Source organism: Cryptomeria japonica, chromosome 6 (genome assembly GCF_030272615.1).
Source record: "Cryptomeria japonica chromosome 6, Sugi_1.0, whole genome shotgun sequence".
In the NCBI taxonomy this organism is placed as follows: domain Eukaryota; kingdom Viridiplantae; phylum Streptophyta; class Pinopsida; order Cupressales; family Cupressaceae; genus Cryptomeria; species Cryptomeria japonica.
In genome coordinates this window covers 679,516,409-679,530,624 of record NC_081410.1, presented here as the reverse complement: position 1 = coordinate 679,530,624, position 14,216 = coordinate 679,516,409, and the positions used below count along the sequence as shown (strand labels likewise).

Sequence of the window (14,216 nt, the reverse complement as noted above, 5' to 3'; positions counted from 1 at the left end):
CATATACTCACATTTATTTATTAACGTATATTCCTAACTATTCATTAATATATTTTCACATATTCATTAACATATGATTACATATTCCTTAACATCTAAAAACCCTTCATTAACATATATATTAAAAATATCCATTACTTATATTCATTACATATATATCAAATATGCATTAATTATATTCATTAACATATATATATTAAAATATTCATTTATTAACATATATATTAAAATATGCATTTAATTATATTTATTAACATATATATATTAAAATATTCATTCATTAACATACATATTAAAATATGCATTTAATTATATTCATTAACATATATATTAAAAAATTCATTCATTGCTTACCTGTTCGTAACCCGCAGTTCTATCTCTTCCCTTGCTGTTCGCAGACTGATCTTTTTCCACGAACACCTTCCAATCTCCTTCCAACCGGACTGCCAAAGGCAATGATCGCTCAAGAGAGCAGATCCGTTAGGATACCAATAAAAGACAAGACCCGATCCCTCCCTAATTCCTAATCGCACCATATTGATATTCTCCTTCGTGTTCAATATCCTTTGATGATTATCAGTTGTATGATTTAATGATCTGACTTTTTCCCTAATCTGAACCATTCCTCTACTTCCCTAACTCTGTCCCTTCTTATACTTGCAAACAGATATGATGCCTCCAAGAGACATGTCCATCGTTCCTTCATAACCGTTATTTATCAATGAGACTCCTTAAAATAATTACTGCATAACCATATATAATCACATAACAATTTATGCTGTGATGTTGTCTTGTTGCTTAATTTACCATCATTGATGCCTAATCATCCAACTCGTTGTCTTCTCCTTACTAATGTTGACCATCCCACTGCCTTACTAATTGTTGCCATGCCGTCTCAAACCCACCTGGTAATATTAAAGTTGTTGCTCATATCAATGATGTCTCTTATAATTGACGACATCACAGGTCGACGCTAACTTAAGGATCTTCATTGATTCCTTTAATCGTTGTTTTTGAGCCACATGCTGGTTCGCCTACTTGTCTGAGTCGACATTAATAATTATTGTCAGTCAACAATTGCTAGCTATGGTTTGTATATTATTGCATCCTCAAATAAGATAGCCTCTTTGACCATTGTTTACTTCTCGATAGTATCAATAGTAATATTGTAAAATTTATATTATTATTTGATAAATATTAATTAAATAATAATATTTAATAAATAAATAAATAGTTAATAATTCCAAATAATCATTCATTGGTAATTATTATATTAATTAATAATAATAATTTCTTCATTTCGGGTCTCTCTCTTTCTCTCCGTATATATATATATATATATATATATATATATATATATATATATATATATATATATCGATCCAGGAGGGGACATGACATCTGAAAAGCTCCTGCCAAAAGATACTTAAGAACTTGTTGTCCCTATCACTCACAATACTCTTGGGCATCCTATTCAATCTAAAAATCCGTAAAAAACAAATCAGCTACCTATGTTGTTGTATATGTTGCTGAAATAGCAAAGAAGTGTGCAAATTTGGTCAACCTATCAACCACCACATGAATGCAATCTTTGTCTTGTACCTTAGGTAGCCCAATAATGAAATCCATGGAGATACATTCTCATTTCTGATTAGGAATGGGTAAGGGCTAAAGTAGAACAGCTGGATAAGTGTGCTCATTCTTATTCTGCAAGCAAGTGGGACATTCTCTGACATACTTAAGGACTTCATTTGTAAGTCCTTTCCAAGTAAACCTCTCTGGGATCTGCCTGTAGATCTTGAAGAAATCCAGGTGACCAGCCATAGTTGCATCATGAAAAGTCCTCAATATCTTCACCTTAAGCTATGAAGAAGGCATCAAATACATTCTCTCCTTGTAAATAGTCAGCTCATTAGTCACCGTGTACTTGTCATCATGAATTATGCCCTCTATTACTCATGCTGCCCATGAATCTTTAGCATATTCTGCTACAATGATATTCTCCAAATTGCGTCTTTCAACAACATGAAGAATGTTGCTTGTAAGGGGTTTCGTCCTCACAAACCAAAGGAAGAACATCTCCTCCAAAACAAAAAGCAATATCAAATATCCAATTAAGCATAATACAAATGAACTCCCAAATTCCTTTTTATATACTCCAAGAAGGGGTTGGCCTCTTCTATTTTGCCTTTATAAACATTAAAATAAAATCACCCTCTCAATAAAGTGGTATCTATTTTGTATGAGTATGAATCATTCCAACCCTCTTGTACTTTTTTTGTACTACATTTTTTCCAACTGAGGTTGTTGTCAAAATTGAGCCCAAACAATTTGTATTCTTCCACTATGTCCAATGAGCTATCTTCGAATAAAAAGTTAATTTTCTTTTTTTTTCTCCATAATAAAAGATCATGTCTGTGCTTTTGATGTTGTTCATGTTGGAGTAGCAAACAATGAATGCAAAATTCAGAACTTCCACAAATGAATCAAGCACAATACAATAGCCAATAATCTATCATAAAACGTGTGCGTGTACAATGAACTCTCCTTGCATATATAGATCAAGGAGGAAGTGGGATGCTGAAACAGAAAGACTAACTAACCATCCAAGAGATCTAACACGTGTAGAACACTTGGGAGAAGTGTGGAGAAATGTGTCAATTGCCTATGAAGTGAGACAACTAAACCACTAAGTTAGCTTAAGCTAGTGTGAATAAGACTATTGGGTGTAGGAACTAGATAAATTTAACTAGATGCACAAAGACACTTTTCACACTAACACTCCCCCTTAGGTGATACCTGGGGAAAGATCACTGAATGATGAGTCCCAGCAACATGGCCTGATAAGGTACTCATGTACAAAATAAAAGTCTCTCACAAACAGAGTAAAGGAGAAAACCTATTTATTTGGAGAGATGACTACTTGTAAGGCTGTAATCTAAAGTATACAATGTCCCCTACATCAAAATTTCTCTTGGTTCTTCATTGATCTGCATATTGTTTGTACTAATTCTAAACTTGCTGCAGGTGCTCCTTAAGAATCTTCAACAAGTCTTGACTTGTTTGAATCAAATATTTGGCCCCTGGAACCCTACAATCTAAAATGACCAAATCATCATAAGACAGAGTATCATAACCATACAAGGCCTTGAAAGGAAACATTTGATGCATTGTACAGTAACTGTACTACCCCAAGTAGAGGAATCTGACCCATGCCTTTTGCTGCCCTAAGACACAAATCCTTAGATATCTTTCCACCATTTGTTGACTATTTCCGTTTGGCCATCTATCTATGGGTGGTAGCTTGTGCTTGGCGTGAGTGCAATGCCCACTAGCTGAAACAATTCTCTCCAAAATATACTTCAAAAATCTGTTGTCATTATCCCTTACAATTGGTTTTGGTAGCCTATGGACTCTGAAAATTTCTCTGAAGAACAAGTCTGCTACTTGTGGTGCCTTGTAATCCACTGAAATAGGAAAAAAATGTGCATATTTTGTTAGCATGCCCACCGCCACATAAATACAATTCTTACCCAATGTTTTTGAAATTCAACATTCGTGTACATACTTGAGTACCTCTTCCTCCATGCCTTTTCTCAGAAAATCTCTCTCTTATCCATCTATATGTATTGTACAATCATGGATGTCCTGCTAGGGGGAAATCAAGAACTGCTTCTAGGATTTTCTTTTTTAATAACTTTGATTCGGGAGTCAAGAAGATTCTTCCCTTATACATGATAAGTCCATCAACTACATTAAACTTTTCACTATTGAACTTTTCATTCAACATATCTTAGGAGAAAGCATTTTTGGCATATTCAGCTATCAATAAGTCCTTCCGATCATTAGAAATCTCAGAAATCAAACATATGCTTGGCCTCCTAAAGAGTGCTTCAGCCACTACATTATTTTTCCCTTTGACATATTCAATTTCAGAATTGCAATCTTCGAGCTTACACACCCATTTATGTTGACAATCATTAAGGTCTCGTTGGTTTAGAAAGAATTTCAAATTGTTATGATTGATCTTCACCACAAACTTGCCATACACTGGGTATCTCCTAAAATTTGTCAGGGTATGCATGATGCCGAGCGTTTCTTTATAGCTATGTGGTGGTTCTTTTACATTAGCACCACTCAAATTTCTTCTACAGATGCATCACATTCAAGTACAAAAGGACATAAAAATCTGGTATTGCAAGTACAAGGCAAGTACTCATTACTTCCTTAAGCTGTTCAAACACCCTTTGTGCTTCAGCATTCCAAGAGAAAGCTCCCTTTTTTGTTAGATCAATCAATGGCGTTGCCAGCTGAGAAAATCCACAAGCAAGTCTTCTATAGTAGCTGTAAAGACCTAGAAATTTCCTTAACTATGTCAATGTTTGTAAGAAATGGCTAATTGGTGATAGCTCGGGTTTTTGGTTGATCCACCTAAACTCCTTGACCACTAATAACATGTCCTAAGTACAAAATTTCAGTCAATCCAAACTCACATTTGGATTCTTTTGCATATAAGACTGCTGCTCCAAAATCCCAAGTACCTCATCCAGGTGTCTAAAATGTTCCTCCCATTTCTTGCTTTAAATCAAGATATCATAAAAAAATAAGAAAATAAATTTGCTGAGCTGCTTACTAAATATATGATTCATGCATGACTGAAAGGTGATGGTAGCATTGGTGAGACAAAATGGTGTGACCAAGAATTCAAAGTGTATGTAGTGGCGATGGAAAGTTCTTTTTGCTACATCTTCATTAACTTGAATTTGGCGATAGCTGAATCTCAAGTCAACTTTAGAAAAATAAAAAGATCCATGGAGTTCATCAATTCAAGGAATCAGACACCTGTTCTTGATGGGTCTTTTGTTCAGTGCTCTATAGTCGATGCACATCTTCATAGTGTGATAAAGCTCACTTTGATGTGCCTTACTGCCAACAATTCTTTGATTTCCTTTTATATTTCCTCTTTGTGCATTCAATTCTATAATGTGATGAAGATCTTGATTTAATGGAAGCCTCAAGGGTATATCCTTGAGGACCTTAATTAATTGAATGTCTATGGGTATGAGTCTCTTTAGGGAGCTGATTCTAATGAGCTGATAAGGTAACTGAAAGCCAGTGTAATTTGGTATTTACAAAAGGATTTATCCATCCTCTTTGCCCTGACGATACTAGGCATCTCATTAGAAATTCGTCTAAGCACAACCTTCTCATTTTCTAGTTTAAACTTGAGTTCCACTAACTAATAGTTGTGAGTAAATTCCCCGAAGGAGCATAGCCACTGCACACCTAAAACTGCCCGTGTTTCTCTACATTAACCACGTAGAAGTCTTCACATATTTTGTGCTGCCCTCAGGTAAAACTAAGCTATCTCACTCTCTGTGCAAGGAATTGTATATCCGTCTGCAACAATGACATTAAAGCCACTGAACTCATTTATACAAAGGCCTCTCTTGCTCATCAATCCTTCATCGATTAAATTATGCATGGCCCCACTGTCTATAAGAATGGTGATGTGTCATGCACCCGCCCTGACTCCTTAATCTGATATACATCACTAATTAGAAAATTATCTTATTTATAAGACATCACAATTTTCTTTAACAAAATATTTAAATTATTATCTTTATTCAGGGCCGACCCCCTTCATTGCAATATACAGAACATGGCCTTGGCCAACTTCACATATGGAAAAAATAAAGAGAGGGGCACAGCAGAGAATAATATAATAAGGCAGCGAAGTGGCCTGGTTAGCAAAAAAATGGGCAGCAATTAGTATATCCCAATAAAGCAGCGATTAGGAATGAACAAGGCAGCAATTACAATTATGACCGACTTGTAGACAAGAGGCAGTGATGGTGAATAATTAATAATTGTTTATTAAGAAGCACGAAGGGGTGTAACCCTTTAAAAGGGTTTTAACGGTGGAAGGGTGTGACTCCCTACATAGAAAGGAAGATATAAAGAGAAGAACTCCATTTGGAGGAAGAGCAGAGAACGAGATTAGCAGGTATATATATATATATACACCTGATGTATGCAGTAATAAATGAACAAATTCTTATTTAATAATATAATATATCTATGCACTTAACACCAACCATGTTAGTTATTGGTAGTAGCATAATTTCCAAGATAGCAATAAACGATCATGACAAGAGGAGTAAGGGAATGCATGGAGGGGGAACGGCTATAGATTCCTCACTGGGCACACCACTTCATATGGGATGGCAAAAGGCCACATGAGGCCAAGAGGGATGGGATATCCACTCTTGGGCTTAGGGAAGAGGATCACTTTGAGCACCCTATTGTAGCTTTTTCCCAACCTCTACACTGATTGATTGTTGGGATGAATTCAAGGTGAGACTCAATCATAAGAGGGAGAAGAGGGATGACATGATGAGGGGACGACTATAGATTCCTCACTGGGTACACCACTTCATATGAGATGGCGAGAGGCCACATGAGGCCAAGAGGGATGCGATATCCACTCTCAGGCACCCTATCATGTTCCCTTATCCTAACCCTTTATGATTGAACTCCATTAGTGGGTTATGATTGAGTTAATGTTCCTAACCCTAGTAGGAAAGATCTATGTTTTTAGATTCACGTAGGATGGATCCATTTTATGGATTATACTTCGATTATTCTCTAACATGATTGCAAGGTCTCAACCAGTATCTATCTTGTTCCACCATTTAAATTGGTAAATGATATCCACCAACTCTATTCCATTTCTTGTTTTACTTGGAATTGTGATTTAGGGCACAAACTAGGGCATTTACAAAAAGAGGACATTACATGATGCACTGTCCCAACAAGACTCCACGAACACTAAGAATGTAGAACTTGGCAGCTCCTGAAAGTACAGCCAAAGTGCTATTGTTGGTTCCTCCTCCCATTATTTCAAGTTCAAGCTCTTTTTCTGTGGTTACTGGTTCAAGATCTCTTGTTTTCATTTCATCATCAAAGGCAACCTCGATGTAATGGATTTGTCCCTTTGCCAGACAATGATGGTCAAGCGCCCATGGCTCCCGACAATTGAAGCGCAATTACTTCCTTCTCAATTCATTTTTTGAATCCACATAGAGAAGTAGCTCTCGACAATTGAAGCGCAATCACTTCCTTCTCAATTCGTTTTTCGAATCCACATAGAGAAGTAGATTTCTGTCCTCCTTTTCTAAAATTCCCTTTGTTTTGATTGAAAGGAAGTCCTTAGGAGATAATTGATCCCTTTCTTCTAAAGTCTGAAGCTCGCTCCCCTTTTTCTATGGTGTTTTGCAATTTGTTTAATTGTCCTTTGAGCAGCTTATTCTCTCTTTCTAGTTTCTAGTTGGATTCCGTGACTCATTCCATCTAGATGTCTTCATATTGACTCCTTGCCTCTAAAGGCTGAAGCCCTTCTTCATGATCATTAGCTCGTTGGATGGACTTCAACAGTAGCACATGAAAGAAATACTCTTTCTTCTGGCATCAAAGACTATGCACACAACAAAATAGGAATTTACCAATCAATAAATCTAATAAAGAAGTAAACAATACCATACCATGTTGAGATGGAGGTAGCCTGAGAGCATACTGCCAGTGCCGATGATCATCGGGAGGCTGTGTACGCAATGGCCTATCAAAATTCCTGGGCACTATGGTTGGATTTGGGCTGGTATACGCATTTGGGTACAAATAATGACCTCTCACGTTGCCACTTCCGCCCCTGTAAGGAGGCCTGCTGCGCGGTCTTTCGCCATAGCCTTCATTACTTCTCAAATTGGCATTTGTTTCATTGACTGCCCTGTAGTGAGCGTCCCCCGTTACATATGTTGGCCAACCCCATGGAGGCTGCTGATGAGGATTATTCTCGGGCATAGGACCTGCCAGGGCCTGGGCGTTGGGATCCGGGTTCGAGTTTGAATAATTGCAGTAGTAAGCTCTGTTGCTGTTACCGTGCATCCTCCAATCACTCTCCAAGCTCTGCCCGACTAGCCACTGCTGCAAAAGCCCAAACCGGTTTAATTTCAGACATTAAAAAACTGAAAATCTGAACGAACATACACGAATAAGAATTTAAGTAGCACTCAACTGAGCGGCCTAGTGCCAAATTCCCCCTGGGAAACGACATTCAGCAGGTTGTTTTTGTACGAATTGTTTTCAATTAGAATGAATTTAACAGTGTTGAAACAACAATTGGGAAGTCATCTTCGTGGGATAGCATTCACGGAAATGAGCGAGCCCTCGAAATCAGCTTTGAAACTTTTAATACCGTGAATATTTTTACACATTAGTTCAATATAGGTGCAGCAGATTAGCTTTTTCTTCTTAATTGAAAGGATGCAGATGATCTGAATTGTGTTCATAATTTCGAGGATTTTATTTTTATTTTGTAATTATTAGTTCATGGAGGTGGCAAGTAGATAACAGTTTGAAATGATAATAACAAATTCTTGTATGTTGTAAATCTTAATTTTATTAGATTATAGTTTTGTTAAGAATGTTAGAGGAGAAGAAATGAAGATTATAGTTGTTAGGATTAATGAAGATTATAGCTGTTAAGAATTTATTGGTTTATTTGGCAATTAAGTAAATGGTTGTCTTTTTTTTATGTATTTTATTTGTTTGATTGATTCAATAAAAAAATGAAGATTATAGTACTAGAGTTCAATTCTTTATAACAAATATTTGTTAAATATTGATGAGCAAATGATATATTTGGTAAAGAAATTTATGTAGATTGATTGGTTGATTTTCAGTTTATTAAATATTATGATCAAGTGATTTGATAATAGAGTAACTTTGTAAACTATATCATATAGATATCATTCAATTAATATATAAATTAATCTAATGACTAAGAAATAACTTGTGTGATGTTATAGACCTATAAATAAAAACCAAAATGTTATCAACTGATATGTAAAATAAATTAAAATGATTCTTTAAATATAAATAAAAAAATCATATAAATAAAATAAAATAATTTTAAAGCAAAACAAAATAACTCTTAAGTAAATAAACTAACTTTCAATTAACAATAAAATAAAGAATGTAAATAAAATATAATATTTTTTCAATAATGAGATGGTTAAATCATGGTATTGGTGTTATTGACATCAAAATTTTTAAAAAATTATATTAGATCATTAATCGCAAGCATTATATCCTCGAGGATCTATCGTGCTCATAGATTAGAATCTTCAAAGTTTTTTGCATTCACATCAGTGACTTTGTATTTAGATTTGGACTATGTGTGGTAATGTTGTGTGTTCAAGGAATGAGATCCCATGTTTGTGGCCTCACATACCTTGGGCTAGGTTGAAATTTTTTGTGTTACTAATGAAAATAAATTCAAGGCTAATATTTCTTCTTGTTACAAATAGATTTATATTAAATAGATATCTAAAGCAATTTAAATTATTACTAACATTATAAAGAAAAACGAATTCTATCACAAAGTAAATACTATTATTATAATATTAGAAAGACAATTTTTAAACTAGTCAACCTCAACTTCTATTATATTGGTCATAGTTATGCATAGTATGAATCAAACTTAAATGCAACATCTACAAGACATATTGTCATTGATGTCATTTAGGAATTTTGTTTTTGTCATTGATGACAAAAGATCATGGAGATCCATGAACATACACAAGTTTGAGTTATTATGTTTTACATTATATGTTGTCGTTATGCCTTACAATATGTCATTCATGTGAAAGAAGGTAAGAGGAAACCATTAAGGTCAAAGCCACCATCCATCGTTCAAAGATGGGTTCTATGCATAAAGTTAAGAGGAAATTTGTAGATTCAAAGAGGATGTCAAAAGGCAAGGGTAAAGTTGTTGGGCATATACCAACTTCTAATAATGTGCAATTTTTGAATGTTATAGTTGAGATATTTGAACAACTTAGCAAAGAGAAGGCATGCTAAAGGAAGATTATATGAATCTTTATCAGCGAGCACTAAGAATATTCACATTATTTATTGTTTATTATATTGAGCCATGCTCCAAGATTAGCTAGTGGAAATGCTAGTGTTGCAGTATGACTTAGTGCATTATCTCCAATGGCTTTTTTGGGCACAAGAATTAAGCAAAGTGAGTCTTAGTAGAAAACTTCATCGTCAAACTAAATGCATTGCCTAAGTAATGTGGAGTTTCAACTTCTAAATATGGAGCGATCATGATTTAATGAGCAAAGATTATCATTTAAGAAGGCAATGATTAATATGTTTATTGATTAGAACAAACAAGCAAGCAAACAACTCTATTAAGGAGTTAAGGAAAGGTTAAAGAGCAACAATTTTATTAAGATTTGATTAATATGCAGCAACTTTAGTTGAAAAATGAAATGGATAAAGTTCACCACACAAAGGATGGAGGATACTATCGCGAGGATCTCAAGTCTCTTTGGGTGGATGTTGTAGAGGTGACCATGAGGTACATAACCTTAGATGGTCTCTATAAGAGCATTATTACCTATCATTTTACTATTCTGAATCATTTCAAGCATGATAGATGTATTTCTATCATTTTTTACCTGATTTCATCTTTGACCAATAGTATTAACGCCCATTTGAAAAAGAAAATCTCCCATGTCTTCATGAGGATTTAATCCTTTTGATTATGGGGCATGCTAAATCTCTCGAAATTAAGTCACACCCCTCGATCTCTAGAAAGAATAACATCCATTATGCCCAGAATGTCCATTGGTATTATACCGATGAGTCCATCGAGTCTAAATCCTCTGATGAAGAGGCTTTCCATCTGGGTACCCGTAAAAAACCTAACAAGGACTCTGCTAAGGGAAAGGGGTATGAAATCGACAAGTAAATCTTAGACAAGGGGGACTCTTACTATATTCCATCTAAGGAGTTCATCTCCAACTACTTAAGCCTTGGCTCTACTAAGAAAGGCAAGGAACTTGTGCCCTCGTGCCCCTTAGGTCAAAGCAAGAAAATTAAGAAGGGCTTTGTGTCGGGTGGGAAAAGAAAATCATGTTCCCACCTTCTAATGTCCATTCAAGGAAACAAGGTTGCCAACAAGAAGAAACAGAAGGGCAACACAAACAATTTTTTCCCGCCAAGGTTTGATGATGAACAACAAGATATGGATTTCTGAATTGAAATCCCAATTGAAGTTGAAAAGGGCACCCCAGTGGGTAAGGACATGGGATCCTCGATGGTGAATGCGAGGGAAGGGGAAAATGTGGTGAAGAAGCAATGGATGGATAAAACAATTTCTTCAAATGGGTGGTTGTGGAGATTTTGAGGCTGAAATGCAAAATCAATGACCTAACCTCTGGACAAAGCACAATGAACACCCCTCAAAAAATGCAGACAACATGTTAGACCTCGGTAAGAAATTGGTTATGGATTTTAAGGTGATGAAGATTGATCATGAGGAGAAAATCATGAACTTGGAGATGGCGATGGAAAAGATAAATGAGAAACTGAGAGCAATTATTGTTGTCAGCGGGATAGCCATGACAAACAACGTGAAGGGTCTTCAGAGACTCAATGAAAAAGCTTGATCCCTCAATGTTTCCCCCTCAGCTGCTCATTCTTCCCCTTCCATTTTGGTTTGTGGCAAAGGAAAGAGAAAGTGCCTAATCTGGAGGGTGATACTCAAGCCACTTTGGGACTGTTGGCTCACACTTGTAGTAGGGACAAAGGTAAGCAGGTGAATGCTAACATTATGGAGGATTTAGTTGAGATTAATAAGAATGTTATTGATTAGAAGGTTAAATCATATCAAATGTTGAATAATATTACGTAGTTTTTTTGTCACTTGACCCTATTTTTTGTTTTTAAGTTGTTATTGGCCCGTTGTGGCTTGGCGTCTGGTTTGTCCTTGTGACTAGTTTTTTTTGTCTGTGTTTCAAGTCCCTGTAAAACCCATTTTACTTTAATTAAAAACTTTAGTAATATTAAATTACATACAACACATAAGACAAAACCATAAAAGTCAAATTACAGACATGAGATAAAAGTTAAATAAGACAAGATTTGTTTTATATAAGATAATATTTCATATTAAAAAGGTTATTAGTTAATAATTGAAATCCAATGATTGGTTCATTGAAAGAACATCATTGACATTTTGAAGGGGTGTGATCTTATTACAATTAAGAAGTTGTTAACATAGTGACAAAAGCATGCAATTAGTCAAGCAAAAGAGATGCCTCTCTTGGGGTCTTTACAAAATATAAAAAAGAACATGAGTGAAGGAAAAAAGATGTAGAAAAAATTATGAAATATTATTTTTTATTTTTAGTAGATTTATATAGAAATAAAAGAATATCTTTGAGATTAAAAATAAAAATATGAAAAACATATTAGAGATGATTATCTAAGGGAGTAATTAAAGTAAACAAAAGTTAGTTAAAAAAGGTCATATCCATTGAAAAGGTTATCTCTTTAGTGAAGGATGCCTCTCTTCACTCAACCATGAGAATATAAAAGGAATCAAATTTGTGTGGATAAATTGGAGGTGTGTATTGTGTGTGAATAAATAAAAGATATATTAGATTTGCACATTCAAATCTATATAGGAAAGTAAGTAATGATTTATTTTTTAATTTAAAGCAGAGATAAAGGAAGAGAAGGGGCAAAAATATGAAGAATGTTTCAGATTTGTATTCAAGAATATATATAGCCTATGTGTAAATGCTACATGCAAATATATATGAAGAACATATGTGATGTGTAACAGCAAATTTTGAAGGAAGAGAATGAAATATTTATGATCGTCTTGCGAAAGAAGATCATGCATAATTTGTAATGTCCCCTAATATTAGAACTTAGGAAATAGGGACAACTAAATTGCAAAGATCAATTGCAAGATATTTATTTATTTCAAAACTTAATTATTACTATAAATAATGATGTATGATACCACTTTAATGTTTAAATTGTGCAATTGATAAGATAGATAATGATAATGTTATTCAAAGAATGACATATATATTGACTATAGAACATTATTACATTTGATATAAATTGATACAATTACACAAAGATGATATTGATGTTGGCCTCCTCTGATTTGACAATGGATGGTATGCTATAATATCCTCCAATCGCCTATAGAGATGGATTGATATTTATGATTTCAATATTTAAGTATATGCAATGTAGATAGGATGACTCAATATTGCTTGAAGCAATATGTTGTTTCATATTTGAATATAAACACTTGCAACAGTGATGATGATGTTGTTTTGGTATAGTCTATTTTCTTTGTTTCTGGTATAGCCTATATTCTCTTGCAACAATGGTAATGATGTTGTTCCAGATATGGTCAATTTTCTCATGAAACAATGGTGTTGCTTCTAATTAATTCCTTCAATTTATACAACCCAAAAATAAGCCAATGGTAGATGCTCTGCAAGCCAATCCACTAAAGGATACAAAGAAGTAAAAATAAGTTTCCAAAATCGATGATTGATTAAATGTGGTTGAATGTCTTCTTATTCCTTGAAAGTTGAATGGTTTTCACCACTTCATGGGCGATGAGACACAACTCCTCCCCAATGTCTCCCTTTATAACAATTGATTTGTTTATTGATTAGTCTTCTTAACATAATTTCTTCCTATTCATTGTCATATTGAATCTAATTAATCCATCTTCTTAACAAGCTCCTTAATTAATCATTGTCAATACAATAACTAATCAATGGATCCATTTATTCCTTTCTTTGACTATCATTTTATCATTAATTGATACTTAACTTGAAGAATTCATTGACATTGTTACTTTCTCTCAATGCCTTAGCCACAATTTGCATTGTTATTGATCTGCAATTGATATCTTTGTACCTTTAATCATCATCGATTGTATTGACTTTGTGTATGATTGATCTAACGCTCATGTTGACTACTATCCTCTCTAATCTTTTGGGTAGTTTGTCCTTAAGTAAGGTGAAGATGTCATGATGATTAACTTTATAGTAAGTAGCTTCTTAACATGCTTTCCTTTGTTGATAGGGATACCAAAGATGGCTTGCTCTTATCAGCAATAAACATATGTTCTCTTTTCAAAATCATGAGACAGTAGATGTTCTTAATACCTTGTTTTGACAATTAATAAGAAGTTAATATTTATGTATGTTATCTTCATTGTTATGCCAATATGGATGAGGCCTTTATGAGAACTTGTGTAGCATCACCGCTTCAATATGGGTCATACCATCCTCCATGTTGACTTGATGAAAATGTTGAATAAT

At 34.4% G+C, this 14,216-nt stretch overlaps 1 protein-coding gene across 2 annotated transcripts in view; it reads right to left on the bottom strand.

The window, feature by feature from the left end:
* LOC131069246 (carbon catabolite repressor protein 4 homolog 6) overlaps positions 1–8,313 on the bottom strand; it is a 161,792-nt gene extending 153,479 nt beyond the window's left edge. Inside the window, exons 1-2 of one of the 2 annotated variants that reach the window (XM_058004609.2) lie at positions 8,075–8,313; positions 7,545–7,983 (exon numbers count right to left, since the gene is read on the bottom strand). In XM_058004609.2, coding sequence (XP_057860592.2) covers positions 7,545–7,983; positions 8,075–8,113 — 478 coding nt within the window. In that variant the 5' untranslated portion in view covers positions 8,114–8,313. The remainder of the gene's footprint in view (positions 1–7,544; positions 7,984–8,074) is intronic. The other variant, XM_058004610.2, reaches the window with a different exon arrangement.
* Positions 8,314–14,216: the final 5,903 nt, after the last annotated feature.